This window comes from Musa acuminata, chromosome BXJ1-7 (assembly GCF_036884655.1).
Source record: "Musa acuminata AAA Group cultivar baxijiao chromosome BXJ1-7, Cavendish_Baxijiao_AAA, whole genome shotgun sequence".
Lineage (NCBI taxonomy): Eukaryota > Viridiplantae > Streptophyta > Magnoliopsida > Zingiberales > Musaceae > Musa > Musa acuminata.
The window spans coordinates 8,155,554-8,172,435 of record NC_088333.1 but is presented as its reverse complement, the minus strand read 5'-3'; the positions used below and the strand labels follow the sequence as shown (position 1 = coordinate 8,172,435).

General features: G+C 39.9%; 2 protein-coding genes and 1 pseudogene across 2 annotated transcripts in view; 2 read left to right on the top strand and 1 right to left on the bottom strand.

The window, feature by feature from the left end:
* Positions 1–8: 8 nt before the first annotated feature.
* LOC135678607 (pentatricopeptide repeat-containing protein At1g51965, mitochondrial-like) lies at positions 9–4,142 on the top strand. The gene is made up of 3 exons (XM_065191613.1): positions 9–758; positions 1,192–2,798; positions 3,699–4,142. Exons 1-2 carry the CDS (start codon positions 42–44, stop codon positions 2,395–2,397), a joined length of 1,923 nt encoding a protein of 640 aa, XP_065047685.1. The 5' UTR covers positions 9–41; the 3' UTR covers positions 2,398–2,798; positions 3,699–4,142.
* Positions 4,143–4,834: 692 nt separating this feature from the next.
* Positions 4,835–9,729, top strand: LOC135586315 (ATP-dependent 6-phosphofructokinase 3-like; annotated as a pseudogene).
* Positions 9,730–9,815: 86 nt separating this feature from the next.
* LOC135678606 (uncharacterized) overlaps positions 9,816–16,882 on the bottom strand; it is a 28,315-nt gene continuing 21,248 nt past the window's right edge. Inside the window, exons 11-15 of the mRNA XM_065191611.1 lie at positions 12,762–12,842; positions 12,393–12,431; positions 11,757–11,839; positions 11,185–11,257; positions 9,816–10,188 (exon numbers count right to left, since the gene is read on the bottom strand). Coding sequence (XP_065047683.1) covers positions 10,021–10,188; positions 11,185–11,257; positions 11,757–11,839; positions 12,393–12,431; positions 12,762–12,842 — 444 coding nt within the window. The 3' untranslated portion in view covers positions 9,816–10,020. The remainder of the gene's footprint in view (positions 10,189–11,184; positions 11,258–11,756; positions 11,840–12,392; positions 12,432–12,761; positions 12,843–16,882) is intronic.

Sequence of the window (16,882 nt, the reverse complement as noted above, 5' to 3'; positions counted from 1 at the left end):
GGACATATAACGTCGCCCAACTAAAGAGGTGATACAAACCGATGAAGCGTCTTCCCTTACTCACCCCGGCCCGCGCCTTCGCCACGACGTACAGCGGCCGGGTCGTCCGAGTCGACTCGTCTGGCCGCGCCCTCGCCGTCGAGGTCGACCCACCGGACCTCCCCCGCGACGCTCGAGGCCACGCCCTCCCACGCCGCGACCTCATCTGCCGCGCCGCCCGCATCCTCCGCTCCACTTCCCCCGCCGCCGCCCCCCTCCTCGACCTTGCCGACTACCTCCAAACCCTAACCCTCACCCTCACCCCCGCCGAGGTCAGCGAGATTCTCAAGTGCATCCGGAACCCCGATCGCGCCCTCGAGTTCTTCCGCTTCGCCGCCTCACTCCCCGGGTTCCACCATGATTGTTTCACCTACAACCGGATCCTCTCCATCCTCGCCAGGTCGGGCGCTGTTGATGGAGACACTGTCCGCTGGATCGTGGACGAGATGGAGCGTGATGGAGTGAACGGAAGCATATCCACCATCAACATCTTGATCGGGATACTCGGGGGTGGAGAGCTGGACCGGTGCTTGGAACTCGTTAAGAAGTGGGGATTGAAGTTTAACGGGTACACCTACAAGTGCTTGATGCAGGCGTACTTGAGATACCGGGTTGTGGACCGGGCGTTTAGGGCTTTTGAGGAGATGAAGAGGAAAGGATATAAATTGGATATCTTTGCCTATAATATGCTAGTGGATGCGCTAGCCAAAGCTGAAAAGGTGCGACTACTATATTCTTAATGTTCGGCATCACATTGCAATCACAAGATAACTCTAATGACATATACCGTTTACATCTAGTATGTGTTGTTGGCTAGTGATTTATATTGGTTGTCAGAGTATAGTTGGGATTGATTCTAAACCTCAAAAAAGGAACATGAGGATGTAGATGCTAAAATATACATTCATTTTCATAAATGTACTATTTATATTATAGTGCTTTAAGGTTGATTGTGTATTTGACTGCTTTTCTGTCTTTTCCTTTTCCACAGATTTCTTTAAAAAACTTGTTAATTATTTTTTTGTTTATGAGAACCTTCACTGTTATATGTGTTTGTCTATCCATCTCAACAATTGGCTTCTTTTTATTCAGAGATATCTTTCGGTTGCCTCCTTTCGCTTCTGTTTTGTCTGATTTGAGTCACTTTAACAGGTTGAACAGGCTTACAAGGTTTTTGCAGATATGAAACGTAGGCACTGTGAACCAGATGCATATACTTACACAATTTTAATCAGAATGTCTGGAAAGATAGGGAAAACAGATGAATTCCTCTCTTTTTTTGAAGAGATGATAAGAAAAGGATGTGCTCTTAACTTAATTTCTTATAATACTATGATTCAAGCACTTGCTAAGAATCGAATGGTGGATAAAGCTATCTTTATTTTTTCCAAAATGGTTGAGAATGATTGCCAACCCAATGAATTCACATTTAGTGTCTTGATAGATGGTTTAGCAGCAGAAGGACAACTTGATAGGCTAGATCAGGTTGTGGAAGTATCTAACAAGTTCATGAATAAGTCAATTTATGCTTACTTGGTGAAGACACTGAGTAAGTTAGGCCATGTAAGTGAGGCCCATCGCATGTTTTGTAGTATGTGGAGTTTCCATGACAAAGGGGACAGGGATGCTTATTTGTCCATGCTTGAAACTCTTTGTAGTGCAGGGAAGACATCAGAAGCTATGGAATTACTGAATAAAATACATGAAAAAGGGATAACCACTGATACTGTCATGTATAACATGGTTTTTTCAGCTCTTGGTAAGCTTAAGCAAGTACCCTATATTTACACCCTTTATGAGCAGATGAAGGCAGAAGGCCATTTTCCTGACATATTTACTTATAATATTCTCATCTCAAGCTTCGGCAAAGTTGGTCTGATTGATAAGGCTTTTGAAATTTTTGAAGAAATGGAGAGTACTGATTGTAAACCTGATGTAGTCACCTACAATTCTTTAATAAATTGCCTTGGGAAAAATGGAGACCTAGATGAAGCTCACATGCGTTTCATGGAGATGCAGGAAAAAGGATTGAACCCTGATGTTGTTACTTATAGTACTCTCATTGAATGTTTTGGGAAATCCAATAAAGTTGAGATGGCTTGTAGGTTGTTTGATGAGATGCTTGCTCAAGGTTGCTTTCCTAACATTGTAACATACAACATTTTGCTTGATTGTCTGGAGAGGTGTGGGAACACAGCTGAAGCATTTAAGCTGTATGCTACTATGAAGCAACGTGGGCTGACGCCAGATTCAATAACTTATACAATACTTGCACGATTAGAGAGTGGATCCCAAAAAGCAGTAAGAGTTCGCAAACAGAGTCGTATTACAGGATGGGTTGTTAGCCCGTTAAGGTAATGAAGGCAGGTGACAAGTAAGCAATATGTTATGGATTGTTTGCACCAAATTAGGCATTTGTTTGCTAGTCAAACAATTTGTTATATTAATGTTTCAAGTACCAGTATCAAGATGGATGCACCTGGCAACAGTTTTGAGTTTCATTATGTTGGATAAGTCACACAGTCGTGTGTGGGATTTCGATTTTGATATAGTGCCGGTGGAGGATCACACCTAAAAGATGTTTGATAGTCATGTCGGCCTTCTTTTGTCATGCTGAGTACTAGTCAAAGAAAACCCTTGAGTTACGGCTTATTTCACAAAAGAAATGGTTCTTGTCATGGTTTTTGTACAATGACAAATCTAGGGAGTAAAGCATGGAAGATTGACATTCAAGGACTCTGCATGCTCGGTACCTCTAGGTAAAAGTTATGTTTATTATATTTGAAATTTATAAAAAGTTCAATCATGATTATGCTTTTTGCAAAATATAATATTCTTGTAACGATTGACATCTTAAGCTTGTTCCGGTCTCTACAGTTATTATTTAGGTTTATATGTGAAATTTTCAACCAATCAGATAGGCTGTCCAATCCATTATTTATGAAATCATGGTTTTTAAATTAACAACTACATAATATGGACTTATATATGTAATTAGTTGTACAGCTTAGTTAACTGATAACTCTGTCCTTATCTGTAAAATGCTCTAATTGTAGTTTGGTTGTTTGGTTGGTTTTCAGTTAAACTATAAAGGGTCTTTCTTCTTTCCATAATGATCGATTTGGGGCCATTCATGGTAGAGTTCCTTTTTCAAACATATGGATAAAGGTGACCCTGTTTAGCATTTCATATTTGATTGTTAGATGCCCAATTTACATTGATACTGAGATAACCGGTATATTATTTAACCATTTCTATCGGTTCCTTCCGGCTATCAAATTCTCGAGATAACACAAGAAGTCATAAGATCCCAACTATTTGAGCTTGGCTGCATGGAATTTTTCTCACCATTGACTTTTGTTGAAGACATTGCCACTAATCAAAAAAAGATTATATGCATGCATAGAACTTCTGATATATGAACACCATATGCTTTTTGTATATGTAGACAACTTCAATGATCAAAATTAAATTGCATGCTCTGGTTGCAAGTTAAGACTGCACCAACCTATTTTGTTCCAGCACATCCATCTAATTCATAAAGAAAATGGGCACTTCAGCAGGAACTATGGCTATCAATTTCCAAGTCTTTTTACCTCTCAATTCTTGTTACTACTGGCTGGATCAGTTGAGAATATAATAATCTGCTGGTCTTGCAGCATGCATATGAACAGGAAAAACACAAGGTCATTCACACAGTTGCTATCAGTATTCATGGATGTTCTTCTCCGTAAGCTAAGTAAAAGCTACAGAAACATGGTTTAACAGATCTTTGTTTGAGGCACAGACTTTCAACCAAATTGGCCATGTAATATCTTAAATGGGCGAGGGAGCTTCCGAGGTAACAATTCTGAGAGGCATGCTCCAATTCGTTTTTGACCCGCATATCTGTAAGTTCAATGGAAACATCATTTCATTATTCCATTGCCCTGGCTGGATTTTTGCCCTTTCAGGTTTGATTATCCTGTTTTGTAATTAGCCTATTTCTTCCTATTCGAACATTAATAATTTGTAAATAAATCGTGATTCCTGTTCTGAGCTTTTGTTGTCAAACACCAGGGATGATCTTGAATTATAAAACTTGGTGGTGCAGCTTTATCTTAGTTTGTGCTAATGTACTTTCTCACCCAGTGCTAATGTACTTTATCTTAGTTTCTTTCCTTCTCTTCTCTGCTCTCTCTCTCTCTCTCTCTCTCTCTCTCCAAAGAGAACATATACTTTGAAGATAAGAAGACTTTGACATGATTTCTTAACCCAGGAGTTGCTATCATGAACTTATAAGGAATTTTTAGGATCTGATAATTTTCTTTCCTTTGCTATCGTAATTAGATTCGTTAATTTCTGTGCCTTTACTGTTGCTTTCACGATATAATTATTTAGGATTTCCAGAGGCAGGAATCTGATTATTTCCTTTCCTATCCTCTTGTATGATTCATTGAATCCTCTATTCTTTCTTTAGTTTTCTACATCAATAAGATTCTAACACAAAAAACATATTTTCAAAAATTAGCATCCAATAACAATATCTTTTAAAAAAAAATCAAATTTAAAAAAATATATAATATTGGATACCAGAAAAAAAAATCATAGTTGAAGTTTTTAGATAAAATTTAGAACATTTTGCTACATTGACACTTTTATATCTTATCTTTTTAGGATGAACAATGAAACTATCATAGAAGAAGCACTAATACAAATATATGCATATTTGTAAAAAGGAAAAAAAAACGTAGTGATACTATTTACTTAAGACACAACCTGAGAGTGGCATTACACGTAATTAAAAGAAAACGGCAAGGTTAGTTTCGACAGTTAAGAACGACTCACTCCATGGTGGTAGTTATTGCCGGTCTCATTTCCCCCTTCTCGTCGCCAACGGCACGACGAACCCAAAGAGATCAAGAAACGAAGGGGAGAGGGAGAAAGCAAGCAAGAAAGGTAATCGATCTCCCCTTCCTCCTCCTCCTCCTATATATGCCGTGCCTCCGTAAACCCTTCGCCGAGTTCGAGCCTTTCTCCTGTCCTCGATCGCTTTCCCGGTTCTTCTTCCTCCTCGTTTGATCGCATTTCCTGTTTTTCTGTTATTTCGATGGGATCGTTGCCTGATGCTCCCATAGCGAAGAAGATCTCGGTAGAATCGAGCGGCGGCGGCCTCCCGGACTCGGCCTCTCATTGCTTCCTTCTGCTCGTTTTCGTCGGTCAAGGTCCTTCCCAGGGAACAGGGGCGGGGACGGTGACGGATGGGGTCGGAGGGGAAGACAACGCCCAAGATCGTCCGTGGGGAAGGGGGCTACGTTCTCGAGGACGTCCCCCACCTCATCGACTACTTGCCCGATCTGCCCGTGAGTTCCCTCTCGCGTGGTTTTCTTGATCCTTTCTTCTTTCTTTTGGGGTTTGGGGTGGGAGCGAATCTGGTGAAACGGAGGGTCCTTTCTTGATCTGTTGGATTCTAACGCTTTGTTTCTTGGCGGGTTCTTGAATGGTTCGATTGGTGTTTGAAGTGGAAGATGTCAATTGGAAATTGCTTTTAGGTCTTCTTTTTTCAGTATTTGATGTGCGTTTGAGATGAGGAACATTCTTTTTTTTCAAGAAATCATGAATGTTTTCGTTCTTTTACTGGCTTCAGAAGTAAGATCTATTTGTTTCTGGCAGACCTATCCAAATCCGCTGCAAGATAATCCAGCCTACTCGGTTGTCAAGTAATCTTTACCCCTCCCTCGGTCTCTCTGTTCTGGACATTCTTGATTCACCAAACTCATCTTTTTGGTAATTGCAGGCAGTATTTTGTGGATGTGAATGATACCGTGGCACAGAAGGTGAGTCTTTCGCTTCCAGAAATTGAAATTGCACATGTGACACTAAAACTCTGTTGCTAAAAGATCATTTGGTTCTTGGAATTTATCTGCGTAAAGTTCCTTTTTCTTTTGCTTGGTACAGATTGTTGTTCATAAGAGTAGCCCAAGAGGGATGCTTTTCCGACGTGCAGGGCCACACCAAAGAGTAGTTCCTCTGCACCATCTTCTGTTGTAGCAACTGTCAAATTAGAGAGATCATCTTAATTGATCACTTGGGTGTTCTTGAATATTTTTGTCAGGTGTACTTGGAGTCAGATGAGGTGCATGCTTGCATTGTAACATGTGGAGGCTTGTGCCCTGGGCTTAACACAGCGATCGGAGAAATAGTTTGCGGCTTATATGGCATGTATGTTGTTCGCAAAGTCCTTGGTATAGAGGTCAGTTCTGCAATGTGAATTATGACATGTATGGTGTTCACAAAGTCCTTGGTATAGAGGTCAGTTTTGCAATGTGAATTCTGCTCCCTCAATAGCTTATATAACTCATGGATCTCTTTTCCTTTTAATAAGGCATAAATCATCTATTGACCCTTTTTCTTTTAAAGGAATTTGATCTTGACACCTTGCTATTAATAGTCAAGTTCTTTACCTATTAAACTAGCTTATATCTTCATCATGAACTTGAAACCTTACACTGTTTTAAGTTATTAATTCTTGAAATTTGCCTGCACATTAGTATGACTGGATTTTGGATGAGTTTCCTAGGTGACTGGAATAAAGTGGTTCATCGCTTGATGATACTTTAGGCTAAATATCGCTTTCTATTTGTTTCAAGCATTCTCTCATTACTCATAACTCATTGCATAGGTATCATCTAATTGATGTTTCGGTCATTCTGTTTAGGTGGCTATAGAGGCTTCTATTCCTCTAACACCACTAATTTGACACAAAAGAGTGTCAATGACATTCACAAAAGGGGAGGTACGATCCTTTGCACATCAAGAGGTGGTCATGACACTTTGAAGATAGTCAACAGTATTGAGGACCGTGGTATCAATCAGGTCAGCAAGATATGAAATACCTCATAAGCCATGTTCAGAAGTCTTGCTTCTTTTGCAATATTAACAAAGAACTATTCATCTTATTTATTTTGCTAGGTCTACATATTTGGGGGTGATGGAACTCAAAAGGGGGCATCGGTCATATTTGAGGTAATTATGTGGATAGATTAGTTATAGATCTAGAAAGTTTGTGGTTTAGAATTTCTGTCCAATATAAATTACTGATACACATTATCCAGTTTTAGTTGAAGAAGAAATAAGAATTAATTACTTGTTGTCACTAGATCATGTGTCGGTTATTGGTTTATACTAGTAAATATGGATCGTCACGTATCGCTATCAACCGGTTTTTAAAACCTTGCCCTTGTTTTTTGAGCTTATATAAGTAATTAGATTCTATTTTTATAGGAAATACAAAGGCGTGGCCTCAAAGTTGCAGTTGCCGGTATCCCTAAGATGATTGATAATGACATTGTGGTGCTTTCTGATTCCCTGAATCCTTCACATCTTATTTTATGTCTTTCCTTTTGTTGTTGTTTGTTAATATTTATTACTACTCCTAAACCATTTTTTTCACCAACCACTTATTGGATCAGGTAATTGATCAGTCCTTTGGTTTTGACACTGCTGTGGAAGAGGCACAACGGGCAATAAGTGCTGCACATGTGGAAGCTGAAAGCATTGAGAATGGTATAGGTGTCGTGAAGCTTATGGGTCGCTACAGCGGTTAGTTGTAGTTCTTAACTATCCTTGTGTGACTTCTGCATGCAATCATAGATCATATTTAAACTAATATATGACTACTACTAAAAGAAAAAATGTTGATCTCAGGCATCTAAAAGGGTTCCACCATTTGGCCATTATGAATAATGTATCTTTTAATGACATGATCAAACCAATCTGTTGGTCTTTAATCTGAAGGCATTATCAGCAGTAGGTACTCCGATCACATACTTTTGCCTCAAAATGTTAATGTGATGCATGTTAGAGACCAAACTGATACATGAATGAGTTCCAGAAGTAATAAAACTTATCTGATTGTGCTCCAAATATACACTTTAGTATTCAGTGTGCAGTTGTCTTTAGGTCGTGTAACCTCCTGGTTTACCATTATGTCTTTAGCTCTCTTGACAGTATGTGTTGCATGTTTGAATAAAATATATGCTACCATAGCATGACTGCAGCTTTTATAGATACTAATCATCAAAATATCCACTTTGATGTGAAATCTGTAATTTCTTTAGCATGGTAATATCTTAGCTTGTAAACATCTAGGATGAGCACAAAATTGGCTTATGTATCAGTTGGAAGATTTCACTTTTTTCAGAACAACCATATCCAACATCTCACAGTTCTTAATACCAACAAAATCTGCATCAAACTTCCAATTGCAACAATGCATTTAGTCTTTACTGTAGGAAGTGTCTATCTTTTGGTGAGTTGATGGTGTCTCTATACTATTGACTTGATCACTGATCTGGAACATTATATGATTACGACGAGATCATGGGAATAATGATCACCTGCATTTCACTACATCGTTGTTTACTTTACTGACGATCATCCAAACAATTTAATAATGCAGGGTTCATTGCAACGTATGCCACTCTTGCAAGCAGAGATGTGGTACGTTTAATGCGTGTTATTTGTGTTGTTACAGATCCTCTGATCATTCCAATCTTGTGCTTAAACTATGCAGAATTTGGGTTTCCTTGGGATTGGCATTTCATTCCTCCAAAAAACAAAAAAAGTTGCGTTAATTGATCTATCATGTTTGCTCAGGACTGTTGCTTAATCTCAGAGTCGCCTTTCCGTTTGGAGGGGAAGGGTGAGCTGCTGGAGTTCATCGAGAAGCGGCTCAAAGAGAACGGTCACATGGTCATTGTTGTTGCTGAGGGCGCAGGCCAAGATCTGACTGTCGAAAGCATGCGATCCGTCGACCATCAAGATGCTTCCGGTAATAAGCTACTCCTCGATGTTGGCCTGTGGCTGTCACAGAAGATAAAGGTGAGTCTTTTTCTTATTCTGACTTGATATATCATTTATAGCAGCACTAAACAGTTGATATATGGCATGTAATTGATACAGACAGCTCTACTCACTCCATCTTTTCCAAGTACTTCTACTACTACTACTGCAGGACCACTTTAAAAGAAACAAGAAAATGCACATAAATTTTAAATACATAGGTCTGTTGCAGACTTGTCGAAGTCTTTCCCTTCCCTGGGTGGGTTCGGGTTCTGCTGGTTGTATAATTTATCATGCTTTGTCGCAGATCCTACGTACATGATCCGTGCAATTCCAAGAAATGCATCCGACAATATCTACTGCACTTTGCTAGCACACAGCGCCATACATGGTGCCATGGCAGGATACACCGGCTTCACCGTGGGGCCTGTCAATGGAAGACATGCTTTCACGTTAGTACATTTTAATCAGTGCAGTATGCTGCTGGTCTCACGTGATTAGACAAATGTACGTACGCACGCACGCCTTCCTCCCACTTAATCCGTTGCTGTGCTGCCTGCAGTGGATAACGGGGGTGCAGAACAAGGTGGTGGTAACAGAAACAGACAGGATGTGGGCGCGATTGCTGTCTTCCACGAACCAACCCAGTTTTCTCAGTTCCAAAGATGTGGAGGATGCAAAAAAGAGGAGCCACCGACGCAGCTGTTGGACGGGTAGAACGAGAAGGACCCAAATAAAAAGGCTGCCGCCTGAGATGCGACTTTGTGTTTTGCCTCGGGGACAGTTAATTTGGGCGTAATAAAGTATCAGTTAGCTGTGGATATTCACAAATCCTAAATAATTTAATCAAAATGCCTTTTTTTTTTGTTTTCTCTATCTTCTTTGCTTTAAATGAAACCAAACAAGAAATATCTCGTTTTTGCATCGCTGAAGAAACCACAAAGACGTTGACGTAATGAACAACCATTACGTTCTACGTAATGAACAAAAATTGCAGCTTCCTACTACCAGACAAAGACATGGTTTGGTGAAGTACAAAAATTCCATTGTGACCACAGCATTGGTACTGTCTGTTTACGAAAAATTGCAGCTTCCTTTCTTACCAGTGGTCACAAGTATAAAACTGCCCATAGGAGCAAATAACCAGATTCATAATGATTAAGCTGGTTGAAACACCGTGTTGATGACTTCTTTCAAGTTTTTGCAGCCCAGTATTGTTATCTCCAGATTAAGTGACGTTAGCGTTCTCTCAGCTGCCTTCGGTATGACGCACCTTTTAAATCCCAGTTTAGCAACAGCTATGACTCTCTTATCCATCCTTGGTACCTGCACACAAGTGTCATCGGAAATCCAAGTAGAAAATGAAATAATTAACTACTACTATGTTAATTAATCAAATACTAATGATGTGGCTTTTATTCCACAAGGATTCAAGCAGTCAGCAGACATAACAATATTGAGAGAGAGAGAGAGAGAGGTATCAATGGCTGGCAATATTTTAATGCAATGAACAGGTTATGCTAATAATTCAATGTAGTTTCCACAATAAAATCAAGATTATTCTGATTTCAATACCTGGCAATGTCATTCTAATTATACTAGTCGGTCACTTGTAATTATCTGATTTGAGTCACTCACTCTCCTATCTGGTTCCTTTTCTGACTCACAATGACAACTCTTCGATCTGGATCTATCACGCTCACTTTCTTATCTGCTTCCTTTTCCACTAGCAATGACAACTTCTGGATCTAAACCTATAACACTCACTTTTATGTCTATCACACTCATGTTACTGTGGACAATGTCCACAGCCCTCCCTCTAGTTCCCCCCTCTTGTTTTTCCTCTCTCCTTTCCCCTGGCCATCATGGTCTCAACTCTCTACCTACAACCACATAAACTGAGATGGCACATGTGAGCCCACGTACCAGTCCTTTGTAGGGCTAGTACAAAGCACAACAGTATATGCAATCTGTCATGGGATGTAAAAATTCATGGGCCAAATGTAGAAACTATGATGATAGATTGCCAACAACGCCTACAATGTTAACATGCAAGTCTTACAACACAAAACTAATGTCAAGCCAATGATGCCAAATATGCTGGCCAAATGTTCGTGAGGGTACGAAACATGCAGAAAGTACCATGTCAACATTTGACATGAATCCATACTGCAAAATCACAATTATGCCCATAGATTATACAGAAGAATGAAATGTGCAAGCAATACTCTTAAATGGGTTTTTGCAACAAATTTGGATAAGATCATTTCTATACAAGAACACATAAGATATAGAATATTTACTCTAGTCAACAATACTTACAGCACGAAGCTCGCCACCTAGGCCAACTTCTCCGATAAAAGCAATGTCATTAGGGATAGGAAACTCCAAGAAGCTGAACAACAAAGAAGAACTTCAATTTATCATTTAGTTAAAAAATGTCAGATTAATAAAATAGTTCACGAGTTTCATGACTTGGAAAAGGAATATTTTTAAAAGCAAGCAATTGATAAGTTGCAGATACACGAAACCAAGCAATGAAAGCTGCCCAAATGCATCACAGCCTATATGTATCATCAATGATTCAGGATGGCTTCGTATCACATGATCGGATGGACATGTCTGAAACAAACCATCTGATATAGGGTCTATCCACCTTAGGGTGCCAATAGGTATTTAAATACATCGTTTTACTGATATAAACAAACATATTAATAGAAGTACAACAAGGGACTGGTATAGAGACTCTTGACCATGTACTGCAACTCACAATAACACAAGAATTATAAGTTAACTGTATCCAAGCATTCAATCATTTTCCTTTCTCTTGTTTGACAATGTTATTCGAACTCACTAGCATCTTTAAAACACAAACTGAAAGGGTGCTGCCATACCTGCTGCAAATCGCAGCCGCAATCGCCAGATCTCCTGCCGTCTCAGTCAAATTGAACCCACTGACAACATTCAGAAAGATCGCCTGTGGAAAGAGAACAAAAACTTTTACAGGACTTTTCATTACCATGTTATCAACATAGAGATGAATTTTCTTCTGAATTTAAGGACATTACAGAAAAGAGATAATATGATTTTCTTTAGCTCTTATTTAGTAAAGTATAGACTGTTGTATCTGGAAAGGTCTTACTTTACTTCAGATGTCACTGCCCATTTCAGATCCTAATCATCTACACATTGTATTGCACCAAGATATGATCCAGCACATGTTGTAGCATGTCTATTTACTGAGCTATATATATTAATAGTTGACAGTTGAACAGGCAGAGTATTATTTTTCCCCTCCACTGAGCTTTGCTATGGGCAACAGCAGGCAAAATAACAATGACCATTGTTCTGGCAAAATCCAGTATGCAACAATGCCACAATGTGGGCTCCATTTGTCATGGTTCGGACACCTCTATTTTTTATTATAGTTTTAGATAACCCACTATAAGTTCATTCACCTTTACAAAACCACTATAAGAAAAAACATTGAGTGAAAACAATAGAAAAGAGACAAATTATGAAAGCCTTACAGTGCCTTGTAGCTTCAGACCAGCCTGTTTCATGAGAACCTTCAAAGGAAAAGTTTATAAAAGTCAGGCGCCAATTGCATATTTGGTCATAATTCAGAAATCAAACTGACCGACAATGTAGTTGACATGCAAGAACTGATTGCCATGTGTAAGAACATCTTGTTGATTGAAGCAAAACAAAAATCTCATGTAAAAGTGCCTTATAATAAAAACTGTCTCATGATAAAATACTGTCACATAGAGAGCACATTGAATGATCTTCAATTAACCACCTCAACTAAAATTGAAGGCAAAATGTAATCAGATATTAACACAACAAGGAAAAATTGTCAACAATACAAATGTTATAAGAAACATAATCGTACTTACAGCAATTATCATGTCAGCTCTGCTTGCCTTTATCCCATTGGCATATCTTGAGACTGAAGAAGGATCAGATACGCACAAAGCCTGCCAAAAAAAGAAAATGCTGTATTAAGTGAGCCAGAAGAAGGAAGGACACAGAAGCACATACAGCTGAAGCAAATGCTAGAATTTAACCTACATATGCTATTGCTGATGATTATATGCAACAGTCAAGAGAAGCAACTTCAAAAGACATCACATGCCACCATGTCCTGGCATGAACAATTCATATTCACATGCTCGGATCTATACATCAATGTGGCCTAGCTAAGGCTTTCCTAGAATTGTTTACAAACTACACCTAGAAAGTAGGTACTCTTGAAATTTCTGGGAACTTTTATTCTGCTAAATTGAAGAGCACCAGTGTTCCCAATTTCAGCTCACAGTTATCATGCTTATATATTCTTAGACACTTTGAACCCATTGTTCTGAATGTTTCTAGCCATAAGAAGATAGTATGCAGTGAAGTTCCTGGGGTGTTCCAATGGAACCGACTAACTCATTGACACAATTAAGCCCTTAACACCAGTGTAGCTAAAGGCATTAGGTGCTAAGGTTCCAAAATGCCCGAGGCAGTAGGAGCTCATCTGAGCAAAGCGAGTCACTTGTGAATATTAAAACTTAAAATTTATATGTTAATATTGAGAAACATGATCACTAAAATAAAGCAGTGACAATTCAAAATGATGCGAAGTAGCAATGACATTTCCAATCCCTTAAAACATTCACAGGCTATATTAACAAATTAATATCATAGGCAGAGGAGGGAGAAGGGGCTATTGAGGTATGGGGAGGGGGGATGTTGTTGATTGAGAGACAAGCAGGGAGGCAGAGGAGGAGGGGGTTGTTGGGGTATGAGGAAGGGCTGCTATCAGGTTGGGAGAGTAGGGTGCCACCGGAGGAGGGCATGGTGGCTGTCAATTGGGAGGGGAAGAGGGAGGAGGATGAGGACCTATCAGGCGGATGAGGAGGTAGAGAAGGGAGAAGGGAGCTTTTGGGGTCCGAAGACATTGATCTGGTTCACTCGAACCAGAATCAATGGACCACTCCAGTTAGGTCTGATTTAGGCTCGACCCAGGCTAGATTTGGCTTAGACATGTGCCCTAACCGCTCGATGCCTAGGATCAGCTGCACACATGGGCTGCGCTTAGTTGAAGGCGCCCGCTTGGATTAGTTATCAAGTGCTCGAGCCTCGCACTTCCTAACCTAAGTGCCTATAGCAAGCACCTGATAACTTCAATGCTTATAACATAAATCAACCTATCCTCCATATTGTTGCATTCAAGGAATAAAAGTCTGATTACCAGATCTGTACCAGTCCAATGTAGCATTAGTTACCAAGCGCTTGGGCCTCCCCTTGCCTAACCTGAACGCCTAGGTAAGTGCCTAATGACTTCAGTACTTATAACATAAATAAACCTGCCCTCCACATTGTTGCATCCAAGGAAATAATGAAGTACATGTATGTACATGGTATGTTGGCATGTACCATGGTTGTATCAAAATATTTTTTGCTTCCTTTTTGCTTGAAAGGTTACTGAATTTAGATTTGATGCCAGGAGAAAGTTAGGTTGTAACTTAATGTATGAACTCTCCAGCTCAGAAATGTTACATGAATGCATGGAAACATGTGGCACAACATGTGGCAAAACTGAAATTAACAGAAAATAATAAATAGCTTTCCAGCTCAAATTCAAATTCATGTTACTCTTTATCTGCAGTCATTTGAAGAATGGAAACTGTGTGCCACATGGAAACTGTATGAAGTACTGATGCAGATTGAAATACCAAGATACAAAGATACAAAGACGCATATTCATATGTACTGATGCAGATTGAAATACCAAGATACGAAGATACAAAGACGCATATTCATATGTACTGATGCAGATTGAAACCCACTGCCACCATTCCATACGGTGCCCTTTCACATTGCAGACCAAGGGGGAACGAATCGAAAAGACAGCCATCCCCTTTCCCAGGCTGACCTTGCTTTAGAGTCTCCTAGGGTTTCCCCATTAAGAATCTCCAACCCCTTTGCCCCTTTCCCAGGCTAACCCTGCTTTAGAGTCTCCTAGGGTTTCCCCATTAAGAATCTCCAACCCCTTTGCCCCGTTCATTCCCCCTGAGGCACCCTCCCTACCGGGGAGAGCTTTTCCTCTTTTCTTCTTATGCTCCTACAGGGTAACCTGGCAAAGGCTCAGCTCCGGCTGTGTTTCCTTAACTTTCGACGCGTTGGTGGACAAAATGGCAGCTGCTTTTCAGAAGGCTGTAGATGGAGGAGCCATGGTGGAGGAGGACATCTTACGGTAATCTTGAACTAGAATGGTCAGCTCCAACCACAGGACAAATCAGAATTCAGCATAGGCTTAATCATTTTTTGCTTTCAATCAAACAATGTAACAAAAAGAAAAAAAAAAGAGAAACGTACTATAAATGCTAGCAACTTTTCTTCACTTCGGAAATCTTTGTGGAATGCAATTCCACCAATTGATTGTCTTTCTGAGATTCCCTGGTTTTTGTGTGGTGACATGAACGCTATCTCTTCTGCCAATGATAAAATCGGTGACTGACCCTTTGCCATAATGAGATCTGTGCTCGACTTTAAAGACTTCTTATTTCACTCTGGTTTGATTGATTTGGGGTTTTCTGAAAATCAATTTACTTGGTGTAATAACCAATTCGGTAAACGTCGGACTTCTGCTCAATTAGATCGTGTGTTTGCTAACAATGCTTGGACATCTCTTTTCAGTGCCTCTTCGATTTTACATTTACCTAGATCCCACTCTGATCACACCCCCTTACCAATCAAAGTTGGCAAGATTAGGTCTTAGTCCGATCGCCCTTGGCCATTTCACTTCGAATCTTTTTAGTTGGAACACAAAGAGATTCACAACATTGTCCAAATCTGCTTTTAACAACCATCGGTCTCGTCCCCACAACAACATGGCCTCCTTACGTCAGATTCTTATATCTCTTGGTATCTCCCTCTCAAAGTGGAACCATTGATGCAATTTGAACCTTGAGAACTAGATCAAGGCCACCCAAAGGGATATTTCTGACCTTGAATCTAAAGATGCCACTAACTACCTTACTGATTTTGAACAAACTCTATTCTAGTGTCTCTTTCACAAGTCCACGACCCTCAATAGACAGCTTCACCTCAGGTGATGAGCTCAGGCCAAGGTCCAATGGATTGAATATGGCGACAAAAATACCAAAATTTTCCATCACAAGGCCTCTTTTAGGCGCACTAAGAATAGGATCTCCTCCATCACTGACGAAAATGGAAATTCCTTCCATGATCCTGACAAGATTTCTTCCTTCGTCAATCAAAATGGAAATATGGTACACCTGTCCTCTGCCCATGATTCCTTCCTTCGTCAATCAACAACTTTGCAAAGACTTCTCTTTTGTTGAAATCCATTCTGACCTCCTACTAATGGGCTTCGGCAAAAGCCCAAACACAAATGGATTTAATGTGGAATTCTTCAAAGCCTTCTGGGACGATATCTAGCCCAGCATCCTCCAATCTTTTTCTCCACTCGTCCAAACTCCTCCCACCAAGCTGGGGCAATACACATCTGGTTTATATCCCCAAAAAGGACAACCCTTTGGTCATCAAAGGCCACCATCCCATAGCTCTATGTAACATGATTTACAAACTCCTAATCAAAGTGAGGATCAACAGAATCAAGCCATTATTGCATGCACTAATCAGTCCCGAACAGTCAACATTCATTCAAGGGAGCAATATTCATGATAATATCCTTATAGCCAAGAATCCCTTAGTTCTTCTCAAACTCGACGTTGAGAAAGCATTTGTATGACTCTCATGGGATGCCATCTGATCCTCTCTTCTTCTCATGAACTTCCCAACTCAGTTTGTGGACTGGATTTATTCTTGCATATCCTCATCGTCATTCTCATGTCTCACGAACGGGACCTCTTCCCAATGGTTCAAGGCAAACACCCATATTCGGTAGGGAGACCCCCTTTTGCAATATCAGTTTATCTTTGACTTAACAGATGCTATCGTCCCTCATCACCTCCAATCTATTGTTTGCGGATGATATTCTCATGGG

Excerpts from the sequence above, each read along its gene's own strand:
- LOC135678607 (XM_065191613.1), top strand. The coding sequence starts at position 42 with ATGAAGCGTCTTCCCTTACTCACCCCGGCCCGCGCCTTCGCCACGACG. Across the intron at positions 759-1,191 it reads CGCTAGCCAAAGCTGAAAAG|GTTGAACAGGCTTACAAGGT; the intron begins GTGCGACTACTA and ends TCACTTTAACAG.